At 41.3% G+C, this 18,172-nt stretch overlaps 1 protein-coding gene across 1 annotated transcript in view; it reads left to right on the top strand.

The window, feature by feature from the left end:
- TGFBR2 (transforming growth factor beta receptor 2) overlaps positions 1-18,172 on the top strand; it is an 87,712-nt gene that overhangs the window by 54,261 nt on the left and 15,279 nt on the right. The window contains exons 4-5 of the mRNA XM_006733885.3: positions 11,736-12,535; positions 14,197-14,338. Coding sequence (XP_006733948.3) covers positions 11,736-12,535; positions 14,197-14,338 — 942 coding nt within the window. The remainder of the gene's footprint in view (positions 1-11,735; positions 12,536-14,196; positions 14,339-18,172) is intronic.

Genomic DNA, 18,172 nt, shown 5'->3' with positions numbered 1-18,172 from the left:
AGTCTTCCGTTTCGTTTCACTATACTGTTTAGGCCTCCAATTCATATTCAGCAGAGATAGCTATGGTTGGCATCCTGTTCCTGTTTTTAAAAGAAGTGCACCTAGGGGTACCTAGGTGGCTCACTCAGTTAAACTTCTGACTCTTGGTTTCGGGTCAGGTCATGATGTTAGGGTCATGAGATCAAGCCCCGCGTCGGGCTCTGGGCTTGGTGTGGAGTCTGCTTAAGATTCTCTCTCTGCCTCGGGCGCATGGGTGGCTCAGTCGGTTAAGCCACTGCCTTCGGCTCAGGTCATGATCCCGGAGTCCCGGGATCGAGTCCCGCATCGGGCTCCCTGCTCGGTGGGGAGTCTGCTTCTCCCTCTGACCCTCCCCCCTCTCATGTGCTCTCTCTCTCTCTCTCATTCTCTCTGTCTCAAATAAATAAAATCTTTAAAAAAAAAAAAAGATTCTCTCTCTGCCTCTACACCTCCCCCTGCTCTCTCTCTCAAATAAATAAATAAATCTTTTCTTAAAAAAAGAAATGCATCTAACATTTCCCCTTAAAATAAGCTTTGTTGAAGATCATTGGTATATATTTATTATCAAGGTGTTTAACGTCATCATGTACTTTCTCTGTGTCCACTGAATTGATCTCATATAGTTTTTCTCCTTTAATTTATTAATGTGGTAAATGATAGTGGGTTGTTTTGTTTGTTTTTAGTGCTAAGAGATGCTTTCCTGGTAACCTGGTCCTGCTGTCTTATCTTTGTTTTATGTTGTCTAACGGATTTGGCTTACTATTTATTTAGAATTATTTTTTTAAATCACGATACATGAATGAGATTGTTTAGTAATGTTCTTTTCTCATACTCTTCTTGCCTGCTTTTGGTTGTACTTATTTTCATAGAATGAATTGAGCCATGGTATATTTTTTTCTATTCTCTGAAAGAGTTTGTGTAAAATTGAAATGACCTCTTCCTTGCAAGTTTGGTGGCTCTCAGCCTCATCCGGGACTGGCATGTGTTTGGGGTTTTCGGGGGGAACACTGTTGCTCAAGTGTTTTGGGTTATTTTTTTCCCCCGCTTTCTATTTAAAAAAATTTTAAACTTGTAGAAAAGTTGAAAGGATTGTGCAGGGTGAGCCTGTATACTCTTTCCCTTTCTCGGTATTTACCCTGTGTTAACATTTTACTACACCCTCGTTTCTCTCTGTGTGTCAGCATGTGTGTGCGTGTGCATGCGCATCTATGTATATTATGGTCAATATTAAATTTCCCCCAAGCTCTGGGGTTACTGTTGTTTAAATTCAGCATCCAGTCAAGGACTGCCCATTGCATGTGGTTGTTTTGCCTCACCTGTGTGTTTCTTGTTTTTCATGACATTGACTTGGTACAGGCCAGCTCATGTATTCTGGATTTGTCTGATGGTTCCTGCCTAATGAGATTCTTTTTGCTTATTGAGATATAATTGACGTATGACATTATGTCAGTTTCGGGTGTGCAGCATAACGATTCATTGTATGTATATATTGCAAAGTGATCACCGCAATAAATCTAGTTAACATGTGTCACCACACATAGTTACAAACATTTTTTTCTTGTGATGAGAACTCTAAGATTTGCTCTCGTAACAATTTTCAAAGATGCAATACTGGATTTTTAGAGTCACTAGGTTGTACATTATATCCTCCAGACGTATTTTATAACCGGAAGTTTGTACCTTTCGACCACCTTCATGCATTTCTCCTACCTCTTCACCCCCACCTCTGGCAACCACCAGTCTGTTCTGTGAATCTGTGAGTTTAGTTTTGTTTTTGTTTTCTTAGATTCCACATATAACTTAGATGATAAAGTGTTAGTCTTTCTCTGTGTGACTTATTTCACCTAACATAATGAGCTCAAGGTCCATCCATGTTGTCATAAATGGCAGGATGTTCTTCTTTTTCTGGCTTAATAGTATCCTATTGTGTGTGTATTTATATATTTATATATATACGTTATATTTTCTTTATCCATTCATCCATCGATAGGTACTTAGGTTGTTTCCATGTCTTGGCTATTGTAAATAATGCTACAGTGAACATGGGGGTGCATCTGTGTCTTTGGGAATAGTGATTTCATTTCCTTCAGATTGATTAGATTTAGACTAAACGTTTTTGTAAGGGTTCTATCGGTGTTTTTGTTGTAGGAAGATTTGGGGTGGGGGGTTGACAGTTCTGCAAAAATCAAATTCTGAGATGTGTATTCAGACATGTTAATACCAAAGACACTAATTTGACAGTAAAAGGCTAAAAAAGAGAGAGAGAAAGAGAGAAAGAGAAATAAGAAATTAAGAAAATGTTTAATTACTCATTCAATTTCTTTAATATTTATGAGATTATTCAAGTTTCACAGTTTTTCTTGGGTCAGCTTTGGTAAGTTACACATATATATTTTTGGGACTTTGACCATTGTTGTCTAAGTTTTTAAATGTGTTAGCAAAAAGTTGTCATGATCCTTTGAATCTCTGCTGTATCTGTAATGAAGCCCCCCCTGTGTCTTTGCTTTATTGCCTTAACAATCTCACAGAGGTTTATGTATTGTATTAGTCAGTACGCACGACCAATTTGGGGTATTGTTGGCCCTCCCTTGTGTCTTTGTTTCCTATTTCGCCGATTTCAGCTTCTATATTTACTCTCTCTTTCCTTCTATTTTTCTTTGGCTCTCTAGTCTTGTCCTCTTTCCAGGGCTCTTGTCCTCTTTTGTCCTCTTTTCTATGTTGAACCCTGTGCTGGCTGAAGGTCCCGATAGCCACCATAAGCATCCCTCTTCAGTGAAACTCCACCCCTCCATCTGCATCACTACCTACCACACAAGTCTCCTCTGCTTTGACCTCAGCTCACTTCATGTACATTTTCCCAGTTTCCATTTCCAGGGCATGGGAATAAATAATACATATCTAGCAGTGTGGCTATAAGATTTCAAAATAATCCATGCAAAACACAGTGTTTGGCATGAAGTAGGTGCTCAGTAAATGACTGCTGTGCTTTTTAACATTATAATGAACAGAATAACTTGAGACAGGAAGTTCTCCATCCCCCACCCCGAGCCTATCTCTCTTTAGCCCCGGTTCCTTCTTTGGATCTCAGCCAGATGTATATATATCCTGTTGCTTTAGATGGTATTGGCCTGTGAAGGCTTAGTGGTTAGACTGTCACTATCATCTTCAAGAATCTCTGGGTTGTCATGTGGTGTTCATTAGTATATCCACGCACTAAAGCGTGCAGGAACCAATCATCCCTATCCCTTTCTATTGCTTGGATAAATGAATACCTTGATAAATTTTGCCCCAAACTCCTTCATTAAGTGGAGGAATTGCCAAAACTACTTCAAATACTAAAAATAGGAGCCCATCTCTCAAATTCACTTATGGTGATTTGGCTTTTATCAAGACACATTAACTGACCCACCAGTGGCTTTTTTACTATGTTGGCCTTCATTTATTGTCTTTTTTACTGTGTGATTTTTTTTTTTTGAAACTGTGAATTATAGAGGTTCAATTTGAAATTCACTTTAGCAACCAGTGTTGGATCTGGGCATAAGAAAGGACTTGGAAGAGGCTGGGAGCAACCTGTTTTCATGATCATTTGCGTGTGTGTGTGTGTGTGTGTTACTAGGCAACTTGTTTACTTTTAAATCACTCCAAAGGAATGTATACCATGAAATTTCCCCTTGAGGCTTTCTGCCAGTTTGTATTTTTTTATGGCATACTAACATTTATCTTTGACATTTGTCTTTAAAAAATATTTATTTATCAAGGCTCTGACATTTGCAAATGGTTCCTTATTTGCAACTAGGTCTGGCCTCTGTATGTGGGGCACATTTGGTTGGAGATTTTCAGAATTACTAAATAGACTTCGGAGTTCATCACTAGGGAGACAGCTTGGTGGCGTGGAAAGAACAGAGGCTTTGGGGTCACTCAAACTTGGGGGAAACCAGCTCCCCTATTTGCCCTTGAGTGATTTATCATAACTCTTGATTTCTCTTTCTTCCTTCCTCTCTCCTTCCCTCCCTGCTTCCCTTCTTTCTTCTTTCCTTCCACATTTCAAGAACATTTCTTGTAGCATCAGTCGTACCTCGAAAGGACCAATAGTAGTCCTTATATATTCAGACAAGGAACTTAATTTCTTAACCCCTAAGATGGGATGAATACTTGAAGGGGTGTTCTGAATATCAAATGAGATTACAGATTTGAAATTTCTGGCACATAGTAAGTGCTCCAAAATAAAGTTAGTTTTGTCTCCCCTTTCCTTTTCCTCCAAGAGCATCCAAAATAGTATACTTAGCCCAGGAGCAAGGCATGGCCTCCATAATTATTCTTCTGATTTCTCTCTTTTGGAAAAAAAAAGCAAAACCTCTTTTCATTCCAAAATAAAATACAAATACAGAAAAGCACATAAAACAAATGTCCTGCTTAGTGAATGTTAACATTCTTGTAACCCCTGCCCAAGCCCAAAAAATATAACTTTGTCAGATGTCCCGGAAATTCTTGCATGTTCCTCAACTCAATCACAAAGCCCTCCTTCCCTCCAAAGTTACCACTATTCTTCTTTTATAATTATCACTTCCTGTGTTTCCTTAAATGGCTTTATCATCCAAGTTTGCATCTGTAGATACTAGCTTAGTCCTACCTATTATTATTATTACTATTATTATTATTATTTTGGTGATTTGATATACCTACAGTTTCTGTTAATCTACTGCCCTCCCCAGTTTTCTTTTTTTCCCCTTATAGCACATTGTAACCCCTTTAATCTGTACTACTTTATAGTCTGGATTTTGCTGATTGCATTCATGGTGCAGTTCACTGCATTTCTCTGTCCCCTGTATTGTTTGCAAATTGGCAGCTGAATCCCGAGGCTTCATCAGACTCTGTTTAGATCTCTTTGGCAAGTCTATAGGTTGCGTTATGCTCCTCCATCGAGGGTAATGATGTCTGATTATCTCTTGTTTTGTGATGTGAGTTGGCATGGATACTTGCTGCCTAGATCCATTTAATTAATTAAGGGTTAAAAAAGGATAATCTATTTCTATCAACTCATTTTCATTTATTAGCTGGAAAAATTTAATAAAGATGTTTTCTTCAACTCTTTGGTTACCCAGTGCTGTGGTTCTGATGAAAAAGTCAGGAGGCATGCTTGATGTTTCTCTTCATTTTCTAGTTTTCCATATAATGAGTTGACATCCTGTTATCCTCAGAAGTTGGTAAATTTGTTTTTTAATCATTCTGATATCATAAGCTTAAACGTACTTAATGGATCCCAGTGTGTTGCTTTTTTAAAATCTTCATTAAATTTCTAAGTTTCCTATCTTGGCCAGTGAGAATCTCATCAAGAAGACTCCTGGGTCTTCTTGTCATGACCTTAGTAGTCGTTGATCACTTCCTGTTTATGTGGTGTAACAAAATATTCCAAACTCATTATTTCCAGTCCCAGACCTAGAATTGGCCATTTTGCCAAGAGGCTCTGGTTTCTTCTATTGAAAGTGTTCTATTGATGAGGCATTTTTTTTTTCTCAAGTGGAACCAAGAACCATAAGCATTTATAGGAAACTGAGTCCCAGTGAGGTTGAATAACTTGCCTCAGATTTTATGGTGATTAATTATAGAGATAGGCATAGGATCTTAGTTTCGTGATTTCCAGTCTAGGGCTCCTTCCTTCATACCACATCCCAGGTACTCATGCTTACAGTCCCCACATACTGTATGCAAATTACAGGGAGACTGGTGTGATATGAAGCATGCACTTACCAAGCAGAGGAGAGCCTGGCTCATCCATGGAATTTGGCCTTTGGAGGAGAGGGGGTCAGCTCTACAGAATTATTCCTCATCAGATTGATTCATCAAATCTATTCATTCATCCACTCAACAAATTTGACTTGTCCCCTTATTTATGTGCCAAGCTCTGAGTGATATGATAGTGAGCAAAAACCTATCTCTTTAACAACTACAATTGTACTTTGGCTGTGCCAGAGAAAATTGGCAGGAAAATTGATACTAGGGACAACTTTTATTTTGTTTCCTAAGTAAACTAAGTAAACAAGAATGTTGTAGAATCCACCAAGGCTCAATATATTTCTCTATAAAACAGGGCTATTAATAGAACCTGACTTGGTTGTTGGAGAAATAAAGTGAGATGATGCTTATAAAGTGAATTGCCTAGTTCCATAAAGCACATTTTATGTTAGTTATCTTTATTATTGTTGGGATTTCAAAGGAGGGCTTCCCACCATTTTCCATTGCAGACCTCCCTTCATGCAGGACAGAAGGGACAGAAGCTCTGACAGAGTTCAGAGTTGCCCCTGGGGGAAGACAACACATCCCGCCAGGAGGATCTGTTATTGGCACCAACTTCCTCCCTTAGTAACTTCCCAGAGACACAGCCGAATCTCAAAATCTCTGCTCTAGGAAATCCTGGCAGAGACTGGAGCTCCAGTGCCTTCCCTCTGCCAAGGTTCTTCGCCTTTTTTGTGCATGTGCCATGGACTTCTTGGAAGTCTGGTGAACCCTGTGGACCCCTTCTCAAGGGATGTTTTTAAAGGCATAAAATAGAATACACAGGGTTCCAAAGACAATTACTGATATTGAAAAATACTTATCAAATATATTTAAAAATAAATTTGTGATACAGTAATATGTGCTTCTGTAATCATGCTTGAAATGATAGGATCTAGCATCAGATCTAAGATACTGAAATGTCTAAGTGATGAGTATAAATGAGACACTGAGACATCTGCCACAAATGTAACATGGCATGAAAATACCTGTGGTTTCTATTGGTGACAAAGTCATAGGTACAGCTACTAATAGGAAATCTTAAATTTTAGCTAATGGTTGGAGAAAATAAAAAGATGTGATTTGTGCCCATTTACATTCACAGATCTACTGAATTCTACCCATGGAGCTCAGGCTAGTAACTTTGCTATTATACTGTAGAGCTTTACTTTCTATGAATCTTCGAGAAATTCTACTCTTCTTTGTAATCTTCCCCTCCCAGAACTGTGTCCCCCCCACCGCTCTCCAGAGGGAGAGCATTCCTACGAAACCTTTCGCAAGCCAAAATGACTTAAAACAAAGAAGCGATTACCATTAATTTAATTGGGGAACATTTTTGAGCGTTCCCAGACTCCCCAAAATAACCACTTTTAGGCTCTTCTGATACTGTGGGACACATCTTGCTAACAGATGCCTAAAATAAATCGAGATAAAGCACAGATGTTCACAGAGTTCAAAGCTATGGAGGCTGGATGCTGAGATGCCCAGTGCAGTTCTCAGGGAAGGAGCTGGGCGGGGCCCGTCTTGCCGCGGGGGTGTGCGCCGCCTCTGTAACAGCCTACTGCAAAACAGACACAGACCGCCGTTTTCTCTTCGTGCCTCCTTTCATCGAAGTGACAGTCCTCTTTGGATTTCTTGCCGTTAGCAAAAACAGGTACTAATATAAGTGTTTTGTAAGAGCGAGTGGCTTAACAGCAACTTCTAACAAGTGGAGAATACCTGTGTCCGACTCGATGTCACGGAACAAGGGAGCATAATGTGAAGGTCAAGTCTTGAGCACTAGTTACCTGACATCCAGGAAACAGTTTATGTAAAAATTCCAATGGTTCGGTAATTATATCTTGAGCGTCCTATGTTGTAGGCCCTGGGATAGACTCTGACAAGAGAGATTTTAGGGTTCTTCCTCACATAAGACTTTTCTTCCCAGGCAGGGAAAAGACACATATTTGCAGGGACACTACTCAACTGTGGTTCTTAGGAACCAAAGAGAATGGTCTGCACATCTAGAACATGCCCTTTGGGGTGCATTATCTAAGAATGGCCAGTACCACTTAAATGATAGACAAGCCCCCAGTGAAGGCAACCAATTTAGCAAATTGAGAGATTTTATAAAGTCATTCTTAATTGGCTCTCACCATTGTGAAGTGTAAAGAAAACATAGCATGGGATTAAGAGCAGGATTAATTGTCTGTCTCCAGTCAGACAATTCATTTCAAATATTAGCTTTGCTATTACTGAAATGTCTGATCTTGGGAAATCATTTAATCCATCCAACCCTTAGCTTTCCTGTCTGTGAAATGGGGCTTATAATCATAGTAATATCCACCTCATAGGGTTTTTCTGTCAATTAAATACAAATATTATATAAAACTGTTAGCACATAGCCAGGCTCATACTAAGTATTCGATTTCTGAGTTTTTGTGTATTTGGGGGTTGGCCAAAAGAAATGCCCCCTGCTAATCTCTGAGTAAAGGAGATGCCGGTTTGTGCGTATGCCTACAGCTGTTGGTTTTTCTAGTAGCAGCCCGAGGGTTAATACTGCGAGAGGGTGTGGGTGGCTCCTGTTTAGATAAAACCACATCCCAAAGCTCCCTTTTAACCCAGTTTGCTATTGTTAGGGTTTTTCACCACCTCTTTGAAGTTTCAAGATTGACAGATGTTATTCAGTAATTCCCGCCCCACCAAATTTTTACATGTAGGTTTTCAAAAAGAAATCACAGGAAATTTGAGGGGAAAGTAAAGCTTTGGTTTCTGATATCGAACGGGGGGGATTTCTAGAATCTTCTTCACACATAAATTTTGGGGGATTTCTGTGTCTGTGTTTCCCTCAGCCTGAAGAAGAATAGAAGTTAGCGAGGAAGACCCTTTTCATCTATGGCCAGGAATTACAAAATAAAATTATCAGCAATAAGTGAACAGTTCATTTGAACGTTTTGCACTCTTTAACCCATTGAAGACACAGCCAAGTAATTATGCAATTAAATTTTTTTTTTTATCTTCTAGTTGTGTTGTTGCCCCCTATGTGAAAGAGAAAATTCACAATTGGACCAAAGTGAAGTCTCCCCACACTCTGCTAATGCCTTAGAGGTTGTTAAAACAAATAACATCTATACAAGAGGGGTCAACAAACTTTGTCTATGAAGGACCAGGTAGTAAATATTTTAGGCTTTCTGGGCCAGATATCATCTCTGCTGCATGAACTTCTTAGTTTCTTTCTTTTTCTAAACAACTCTTTAAAACACAAACAAACATTTGTAGCGTGTGGGGCTGTACAAAATAGTCCCTGGGGCCATGGTTTGCCAACCCTGCTGTGGAACAGAAAAACATGTGAGGGCTCTTGTCCCGGGTAAGTCATCATCCATTCAGCTTCTGTGACCAACATTTGCTGAGTACTATAGGTACCCCATCCTAGGCCAGGCGCTGGGTATAGCGTGGTGATCAGTACGTGTAGATTTACCCTGTACAGCTCACTTTCTCTTGGGGGAAATAAGCAACGTGGGAATCAAACTGATTTATGATTATAAGGCATCTTGTGTGGTTACAGACAAGTGGGTGCTTGAAGCAGACACATTCATGAGATACTCCAGATGATAGAGGCGGGGTTACTGGGAAGGAACGTTGTTTCCTGCTGTGACACCTCCTTCATCTGCCCCCTTAACCTTGCTCTCCAGGCTCGTACTTTGCTGAACGATGGGGACAGTCCATACTTGTCCACACGAACTCTTTTTACTTTCGGAGTTCCAGTCTCCTCTGTCATTGCCTTATGCCATTGTCACCACTCTCACCACCTGTCCTTTGTCCCATTCATGCCTCCCAATGTGAGCAAGAATTTGGGTTTTCAAGAGTCAGTTACCATATTGTTTCCCCTTTCCTATTCTTTTTAATGCACTAATAGATCTTTCCCCAAAATAGTGACTGTTTTTCCTCTTGGTTGCTGAAATTCAGATATTTTGGGGTTACTTTTCCAGTTTTTTAGTGCCGTCAAATAGACTTAAGAGCTAAGGTTTCCATCTAGAAGTATAGGCAGTAGAAGTTGGCATTGCCTCTTAGAACTGACCTTAGGACGAGGTAGTACGTCATGTTAAACCTGAATACCCCCTCAGAATAAAAACCCAAACACCCCAAACTGGCACAGCGTGAGCGTCATCTCTCACTGTGCTTTGTTAAGGGATGATATCAAATATGATCTAGGTAATGGGTTCTCTTCAAGAGGTAATGGTTCTCTCCCTTGCACCTGGACTATATTCTTACTGCTGTATTCTCATCAAACACCTACAGTAGGTGAAAACTGCCAATTGAACAATTATAGATACTTTCTCTGACATGATGTCCACGTCCATGTCACCCATCCAACCCTTTTCCTTTCTGTTCCCTTATGTAGACTTGGCAGTTTGGGAAAATTGCTCTTCCTCAAATAGATCATATATTCGTAGTTTTTAATGTAACATTCCTTCTAGCCGTCGTTGACCTTTTCCCATCTTCCACTGACCAACTAAAAGATAGTCCTTGTCACTGTGGTTCCCTGTTTCTCTAAGCTTTTCTACATTCCACCACTGCATGTAGACTGCAGCACACATTCAGCGCCTGTCCCAGATTGCCATATGTTACTGTGCATCTGTGTACGTGTCCTAATCCTCTCCTTGGGTTATAATCTCTTTGAGGGCAGGGCCATCCATACCCATAGTAGGCACCCAGCAGTGCTATGTTTAATGAGCAAATCTAGCACCTGATCATGAGGACTTCTTGTTAATAGGTAACTTTGAGGGAAAATGAATGACATATAAAAGCAATAATAGCATTCTGGCATTCTTGCCCAGTGGAGACAGGCTAGCATAAAGCTCTTACTGAACCATAACTGCCTTTCACTATCTCCTGCCGCTGACTGTTTCCATCCATGTTTTTCTTCCCAGAAGGAAAACTATTTAACCAGAGCCAGCCAAGGCCAGCACATGAAGCAAAGTTTGACATACACTACATTATGTGTGGTCAGATAGTTGGTGCTAAGGACTCTCCTCCATCACCCCACAGGGCCTGCTTCAGTGGTCCAAATTAGAAAGCTGGCTGTATTTCCTTCTTTTTACTCCTCTCACCTTTGTAGCAATATTTTCACTGTTGCTAGTAAGATTTCCTGTTCTATGAAACTGCACACCACATGCACATTGAAAAGAAGAATATTGGGTGGATATAAGGTGACTGACTTCCAAAGACCCTTTTGCACAGACTCCTCTCCCCATCACCTATGTTTAAGGGTGGCCTGGAGGTTGGTCAGAGCAGGACAAGCTGGAGTTTAGGAAAGAATAAAGACAATGGTAGAACTGTGAGAGTGTCTTCATTTTTACCCAATACCATCTACGTAAGCTTTTGGAGGCAGGAGCTACCATTCTTTCTTTATTCCCAGAGCCTCCTGTAATGCCTTGGGCTTAGTTAACACTCCGTGAATCCTTTGTCCATTTATCCAACACTTACTGAGGACCTGATGTGTGCTCAGCACTGTTTCTGGTGGTGAAGAAGAAAGATATGGCCCCTGCCAGCGTGGAGTTGTCAGTCTGCTGAGGGTGGGGAAAGTAGGGAAAGGCAGATGTGAAACCCATAACTGGAGTCATAGTGATTTAATTCTAATTGTGCCAAGTTGTCACATAGGAAAAATGTAGAGTGTGATGAGAATATATAAAATAAAACACTTCCCCACATTTTCCTAGATCTCCTTTAGAGAGTGACATTGAAGCTGAAGTTTGAGGGAAGAATAGGAGACCTTGAATAGGTGGCCAGGGGCAAGGAAGTCTGGACAGGTGCATCCATCCCTGGAATAAAAAGTCACAATTTATTATCCACAAAAACTATACAGATGTTAAAACTTCTAGATGCCTGAGGTGTAGACCCACTCTCTGACTGTGCATACCTACCGAACCCAACTTCTTCTCTCCCTCCTTTTGTTTCCACATCAGAATATGCCACCAACAACCCTGACCTATTGTTAGTCATATTCCAAGTGACAGGCGTCAGCCTCCTGCCACCCCTGGGAATTGCCATAGCCGTCATCATCACCTTCTACTGCTACCGCGTTCACCGGCAACAGAAGCTGAGCCCGTCCTGGGAGACCAGCAAGCCACGGAAGCTCATGGAGTTCAGCGAGCACCTGGCGATCATTCTGGAAGACGACCGCTCCGACATCAGCTCTACCTGTGCCAACAACATCAACCACAACACAGAGCTGCTGCCCATTGAGCTGGACACCCTGGTGGGGAAAGGTCGCTTCGCCGAGGTCTACAAGGCCAAGTTGAAGCAGAACACTTCAGAGCAGTTCGAAACTGTGGCGGTCAAGATCTTCCCTTACGAGGAGTACGCCTCCTGGAAGACGGAGAAGGACATCTTCTCAGACATCAACCTGAAGCATGAGAACATCCTGCAATTCCTGACGGCCGAGGAGCGGAAGACAGAGCTGGGGAAGCAGTATTGGCTGATCACTGCCTTCCACGCCAAGGGCAACCTACAGGAATACCTCACGCGGCACGTCATCAGCTGGGAGGACCTGCGCAAGCTGGGCAGCTCCCTCGCCCGGGGCATTGCTCACCTGCACAGCGACCACACCCTGTGCGGGAGGCCCAAGATGCCCATCGTGCACAGGGACCTCAAGAGTTCCAATATCCTCGTGAAGAATGACCTGACCTGCTGCCTGTGTGACTTTGGGCTTTCCCTGCGCCTCGACCCAACTCTGTCTGTGGACGACCTGGCCAACAGTGGGCAGGTAAGTTAGACCTGGGTCCTTTTACTTGTAGGGGGCCCAAGCCACCTCTCCATCCATCTCTCATGTCTTTTGTCTCAAACAGCCCTATGCTCTAGACACCTGTCTAGGGAATCTAGCCGAAGTCAGGAGTTGCCCCTGGGCATGCCCCACTCTCTCCTGCCAGCGTGCTTTTCTAATGAACAACATTTCTCCTCCGGTTTCTGCCAAGCCCATCTAATCCAGGATAGATGTTCTTCTCCTTCAGTTGGTCTTCATTTATCTCCCATTTGTAAATTACTTTTCATTGCTTCCAACACCACCCATGCTGTCTCTTTTTCCTCTCTTATGCTTCTACTCAGCCCTTCCTACTCTGAACTATTGGTGGCTACCTTGTTTTCTTTTTACCTTTCTAGAAGGCAGTCTCCTTGTAGCCCAAATCCACTTCCATTTTTGCTCACATCTAACACAATGCCTTGAACAGCGAAAGTGACCAATAAATATTTGAGTGAGATGACAGACTGAGTGGATATACAATTCTCCAGTTCCTTTGAAGCATCTCACAGATGAAAATAGAAACCTTTTTGGGTAAGGAGATATTGGAAGGTCACTAGAAATTACCAAGCCATCCTTTATGAATAATGGCACCCCATGTTCTCACACAGTGGAAGCTTGATATGGATTACAGTAGAGTCTGCAAAGCACCATTGTTTCCTCTAAGCAGGTGGTGGTATGTGCTTCTGAAGCATTTGGTTACTGCTCGGTCTGACCTCTTGGGTCTCTGGCTGCACAGCCAATGTTCAGATAAACGTATCGAGTGAAACATGGACAGATTAATATGACAGGGTCATGAGTCATGCAGTGACCTAGTAAGAAGAAAAATTTCTTCTGATACATACCATTAAGAAACATTCCTTGGGACAATAATATCAACTCACCTGACCTTCCTTAGCTTCTTGAAAATGTAGGACTTCATTGTTATTTAGTGAAGCTATGCAGGCTACAAAATCAAACATTTAAGTGATCCCTTCCCTAGAAATAGCTTTCTTCTTTTTTCCTCTGTATACCAGTGTTTTCACGTTATCAGTCCTACATGGCTAAATTATAAAATGATCTAGATTTGGTCTTTTACTGTAGAAATGCTTTCATGCAGTTTAGTTTACTAGAGATTTTATGAAATTATACTACATTCTTGGCACACTAGAACAGTACCATGGAGTAAACAAAGAAGATTGAGACAGTCCTTAAGTGACCGAAACTAATGGCAGTGATTCTTATTTTCCCCATAAATCTTGGTGTTTCGGGAATGAGAAAACAGTTAATTTGCAAAAGCAAAAATAAAGATCTAAAGTATTACAGATGTTATCTCCCCGGTTATCGGTGAGGATGTTATTGTAGAATACGATGACATATATCATGAAGCTAGATAAAGCAGCTCTGGGGTTTGGCATTTCCTTATTTTGGTATGCTTTGTTTATATTTTTTCAAGTGTTTTCAGGGAGAGAAAACTTATTTTTAGATAATTTCATAAGCTGTACCTTTCTTTGCCAGTCTCATGATTTAAAAGAGCACTGTGCTTTTCAAAGATCATCTGCATGTGTCGAGGACAAACATCAGTTATATTTTTAAAATAAAGATGCAGCCGGGAATTACATGATGGGCCTCAAAGTCTATTATTGCTTTAGGTGGGAACCGCAAGATACATGGCTCCAGAAGTCTTAGAGTCCAGGATGAATTTGGAGAATGTTGAATCCTTCAAGCAGACGGATGTCTACTCCATGGCTCTGGTACTCTGGGAAATGACATCTCGCTGTAATGCGGTGGGAGGTACGTATGGACCACCATCATGGTGCAGGGGTTGACGCATCTTCAAAATGATGTCATGTTGTTTGCTTCAAGCATAATTCCAGGGCTACAACAGAGTTAACCCCACAGTGAGAGCTATCTGAGATCTGTTAGTACACAGCCATTCCAGAATGATTGGGAATTGTGCTAAAAAAAAAAAGCCTAGCTTTTTACGCTGAAAGCCATGTTCAGAGCATAAAGCTTTTTATCCCCCTTTTTGAAGTATGTTTACTTTTCTCCTGACACATCTCACCACAGATATTTAAATATCTGGGAAGACTTGAACACTGATACAATTTATAGGAATGAGTTCTGTTTATCAAATGGAAAATATTATTCAGGAAAATATCTGATTTTTGTTTGGCTTTCTATTTTAAGGTTTTTAAACCTTAAGAATTATAAGGTCCAGGTGGTGGATTTGGCTAAAAATTTATTTTTATGGAGATGACTTTCCTTTGTTGGGCAAAACAAGCAGAACGATTTGATATATTTGTTAAACTTTATAAAAATCTAGTAGAGAGGTTATTAAGGAATGCCACGGTAGTCTTCAGGGACATAGGAGGGATGCCATTGTTTTAGACAGCATTGGCCCCTGATCTCTGTGGACATGAGAATGGCTCAGGTCTACATTTTTAGCCTTTTCTCATTCTTCTCAGTAGTTTCCATGACGGTCTTCGCTCTCACCTTAGAAATTTATGCATCTCAGCTTGGTCCTGGCTGGCTGCTAAGTCAAGCCAAGCCAACTCCAGCTTTATTTTTAACTCTTTGTTTTGTAGTATTTTTAGACTTACAGAACAGTTGCACAAATAGTATAGGGAGTTCCCATGTAGTCTTCACCCAGCTTCCCCTACCTTTAACACCTTACCTAAGCCACACGGCACAGCTATTGAAGACAGGTCGTTCACATTGGCACTATACTCTTAATTAGTCCATACAGGTTATTCATGTTTCCGAGTTCCCAGGAATGTCCTTTTTGGAGCAAATGGAGCAAAATCCAGCCCAGGATCCTGTATTCCAGCTAACGTCCATGCCTCCTTAGTCTCCTTCAACTTGTGACAGTTCCTCAGTCTGTCTGTCTTTCATGACCTTGACACTCAGGAAGAAGTTGGACTAATTATTTCATAGAAGGTCTCTCACTTTGGGTTTCTCTGATGTTTTCTCATGGTTAGATTGGGATCGTGCATTTGGGGCAAGAAGTACACAGCAATGATGCTCTGCCCTCCTTGGCAGCTCATGGAAGGGGCACAAGATGTCGGGGTGTCTGTTCAGTTTGGTCCCTGGGTTGGGGTGGTATCTGTCAGGTTTCTCCCCTGTAAAGATACTACGTTTTCCATTTGTGGCTAATACATATCTTATAAGAAGATACCTTGACCTGTTCCTAAAGATACTAAACACCTGTTTCGTTAGGATACTAGACGTGCTTCTTATCATAACTTTACCTGCTGATTTTAGGATCCATCAGTCATCCTTGTTGGCAACAATTATTATTGTAATGTTTGCCTGTCAGTGATTTTCTGTTGTCTTATCCTTTCTGCATGTATTAGTAGGTCCTCTGCCATAAAGGAGATCTGTCCTTTCTCTCACCACCCCTGGTATTTATTCTTTTCATTATGCATTTATGTCAGTATAGGGCTGTGAATATTTATTTTATTCTATGGGCATCCAATATCACCAATATTTATTTTGTTGTTCAGATCACCACAGCTTTGGTCACTGGACCACACTACCCATGGGTAAAACATGGTGGATCTGGTTGGCACACACTGGCTCTGAATCTTCATCCTGTTTAGAACTTCCTTAGCTGACTCTCCAGGATGGGTCCAGGTCACCCCTTTCCACTGGAAACCTTACTGCCCCATCACCTATTTGCCTGGCTTCCTGCATGGGGATAGCCCTTCCTTTCTGGCTGTCTTGCCCGAGTTTCTTCCCCGACAGCACATCCAAAACTAACTTGGTTTTTCCTTGCACAGTGAAATTTGTTTAACCAAGTTTCAGTCACTGAGAATAATTTTCTGCTTGAAAGCTTTGACAGTTCCAAAATGAATCCTTAAACCGGTATGAGTTGTATAAGAGACGATGCTGTTGTCACTGTCAGAATAAATTTACCTAGATTTCGGTATCTTTTCTATCCTTTCAAACCCGTTATTCTATAAACGTGAGCTGGAGATTGTTTCTCTGCTTTCCCTCTGTCGGTGCAGCCAGCTTATTAAGTCCCTATGTGAGCTCCCTGCTTTCATTGTTATCGATGACTGAAACCCTTTCCTGTTGATATTTGCTGAGTGTGGAAGAAGTTGGGCTAATGGAAAGAATTGAGTTCACCAACTTTTACAAGGTCTAAAAACGGATACAGTATAAACAAGTTTTCCCAAGGAAGGAACAGGATCTCATTTGCTCAGCTAGTCTCAAAAAACCTTTCATAACCTCTAGGATAAGAACAGACGGCTTTTGGGGAACCGGAAAGAGGCCATCCCAGTTCTCGTTTTGTTTGATCTTAAGCCCACAGTCCTGTTTCTCCCATCTCCGCTCAGGCTGCAGAAACCCAAGCTATTTATCTGTGCTCATTTTGATCCAACTAAAAGCCCTTCAGTTGTTTTAGTGTGTGAACTCATGTATTAAGCCCTGTCGTTAACCTTCTTTTGAAAGCATTGTTTTCTGGTTTAGGGTTTTTTGGGTTTTTGTTTTGTTTCGTTTTGTTTTTTGAGGGGGATGTATCTTAAAAACATCAAAGACAGATTCTTAGCCTCGTCTTAATTTCAGAGACTTTTCTTCTGTATTTCAGGAATCCCATGGAAACAACATAAATCCTGGAGATAAATGCATTCCCTTCCAGCTGTTGTAGATACACAGGTAGAAGGACAGGTTTTGCCCTCAGGAAGTTTATAGCCTTCTTTTTCTTTACTTTTTAAAAATGTGCACATGCAGACACATTTCTTACCTTAAAAATAAAATGGGTAATAATTCCCTCCAGTTGCTGTTAGGCTTTAATTTTGAAGGTCTAAGAAAGAGGACAGGATATAAAAAAGCTTTCCTTAAGCTTAAACCTTCTTTTCTGTAACCTGAAATACAATGTATGTAATTACTATTTTTCACTGACAGTCTCATTTCAAAAAAGGAAATGTGGAATATGAAGCTTAACTTAGTCTGATGACTTATAGATTGAGATTTTATTTTGCAGCATAGGTCAACTAATATGCCATCTGGTTTTATTCTGAGTAGCAAAACATCTAACTGAATGCAGTAGGATACTAAGCGTCAGGGGACAGTCTTGCAGGGAATGAGAAACCCCAGCTTTCCTGCCCTTAAGTGATTCCATTCTGCTCTTGTGGTTGAGCCCAGACTCTTCACATGGACACTAAACCTGACCCTCGTTCGCCTTTCTAGGCTCATCTCCCGAAGCACAGTTTTTCCACACTGCAGGTCTTCTATGAATGTCTGTCGGGTCTCAACACTAGGCTTTGTCTCATGCCATTAACCAGGACTGAAATAGACTTTTGAACAGGCAAGGGCAGTTCAGTTGCGACCAGTGCTGCGGGAAGGTAAGGCAGGGGCATGGGGCACTTAAAGCCCATGTCAGCTGAGGGCAGTGAGACAGTAGGGTTAGGCACGGAGGGTTAGGCCAGCTCTGGAAGGAAGGGGAAGACTCAGGAGTGTCCTCTTGAGTTCCTTCTTGATCAGCCTCTCTGTGCAGAGCGGTGGGGGAACAGAGAAAGACAGAGCACTACACAGGAGAAGTCTCTCTTATCAGATGAGAAAATGCAAACAGAGGATCATAGCACTCTTCTGAGGCCAACTGGTACAGTGCCATTCGCACCCAGG

This window comes from Leptonychotes weddellii, chromosome 1 (genome assembly GCF_054177405.1).
Source record: "Leptonychotes weddellii isolate Sample4059 chromosome 1, ASM5417740v2, whole genome shotgun sequence".
Classification (NCBI taxonomy): Eukaryota; Metazoa; Chordata; class Mammalia; order Carnivora; family Phocidae; genus Leptonychotes; species Leptonychotes weddellii.
Note: the sequence above shows the minus strand (reverse complement) of the source record. Positions and strands in the feature narration are given on the sequence as shown.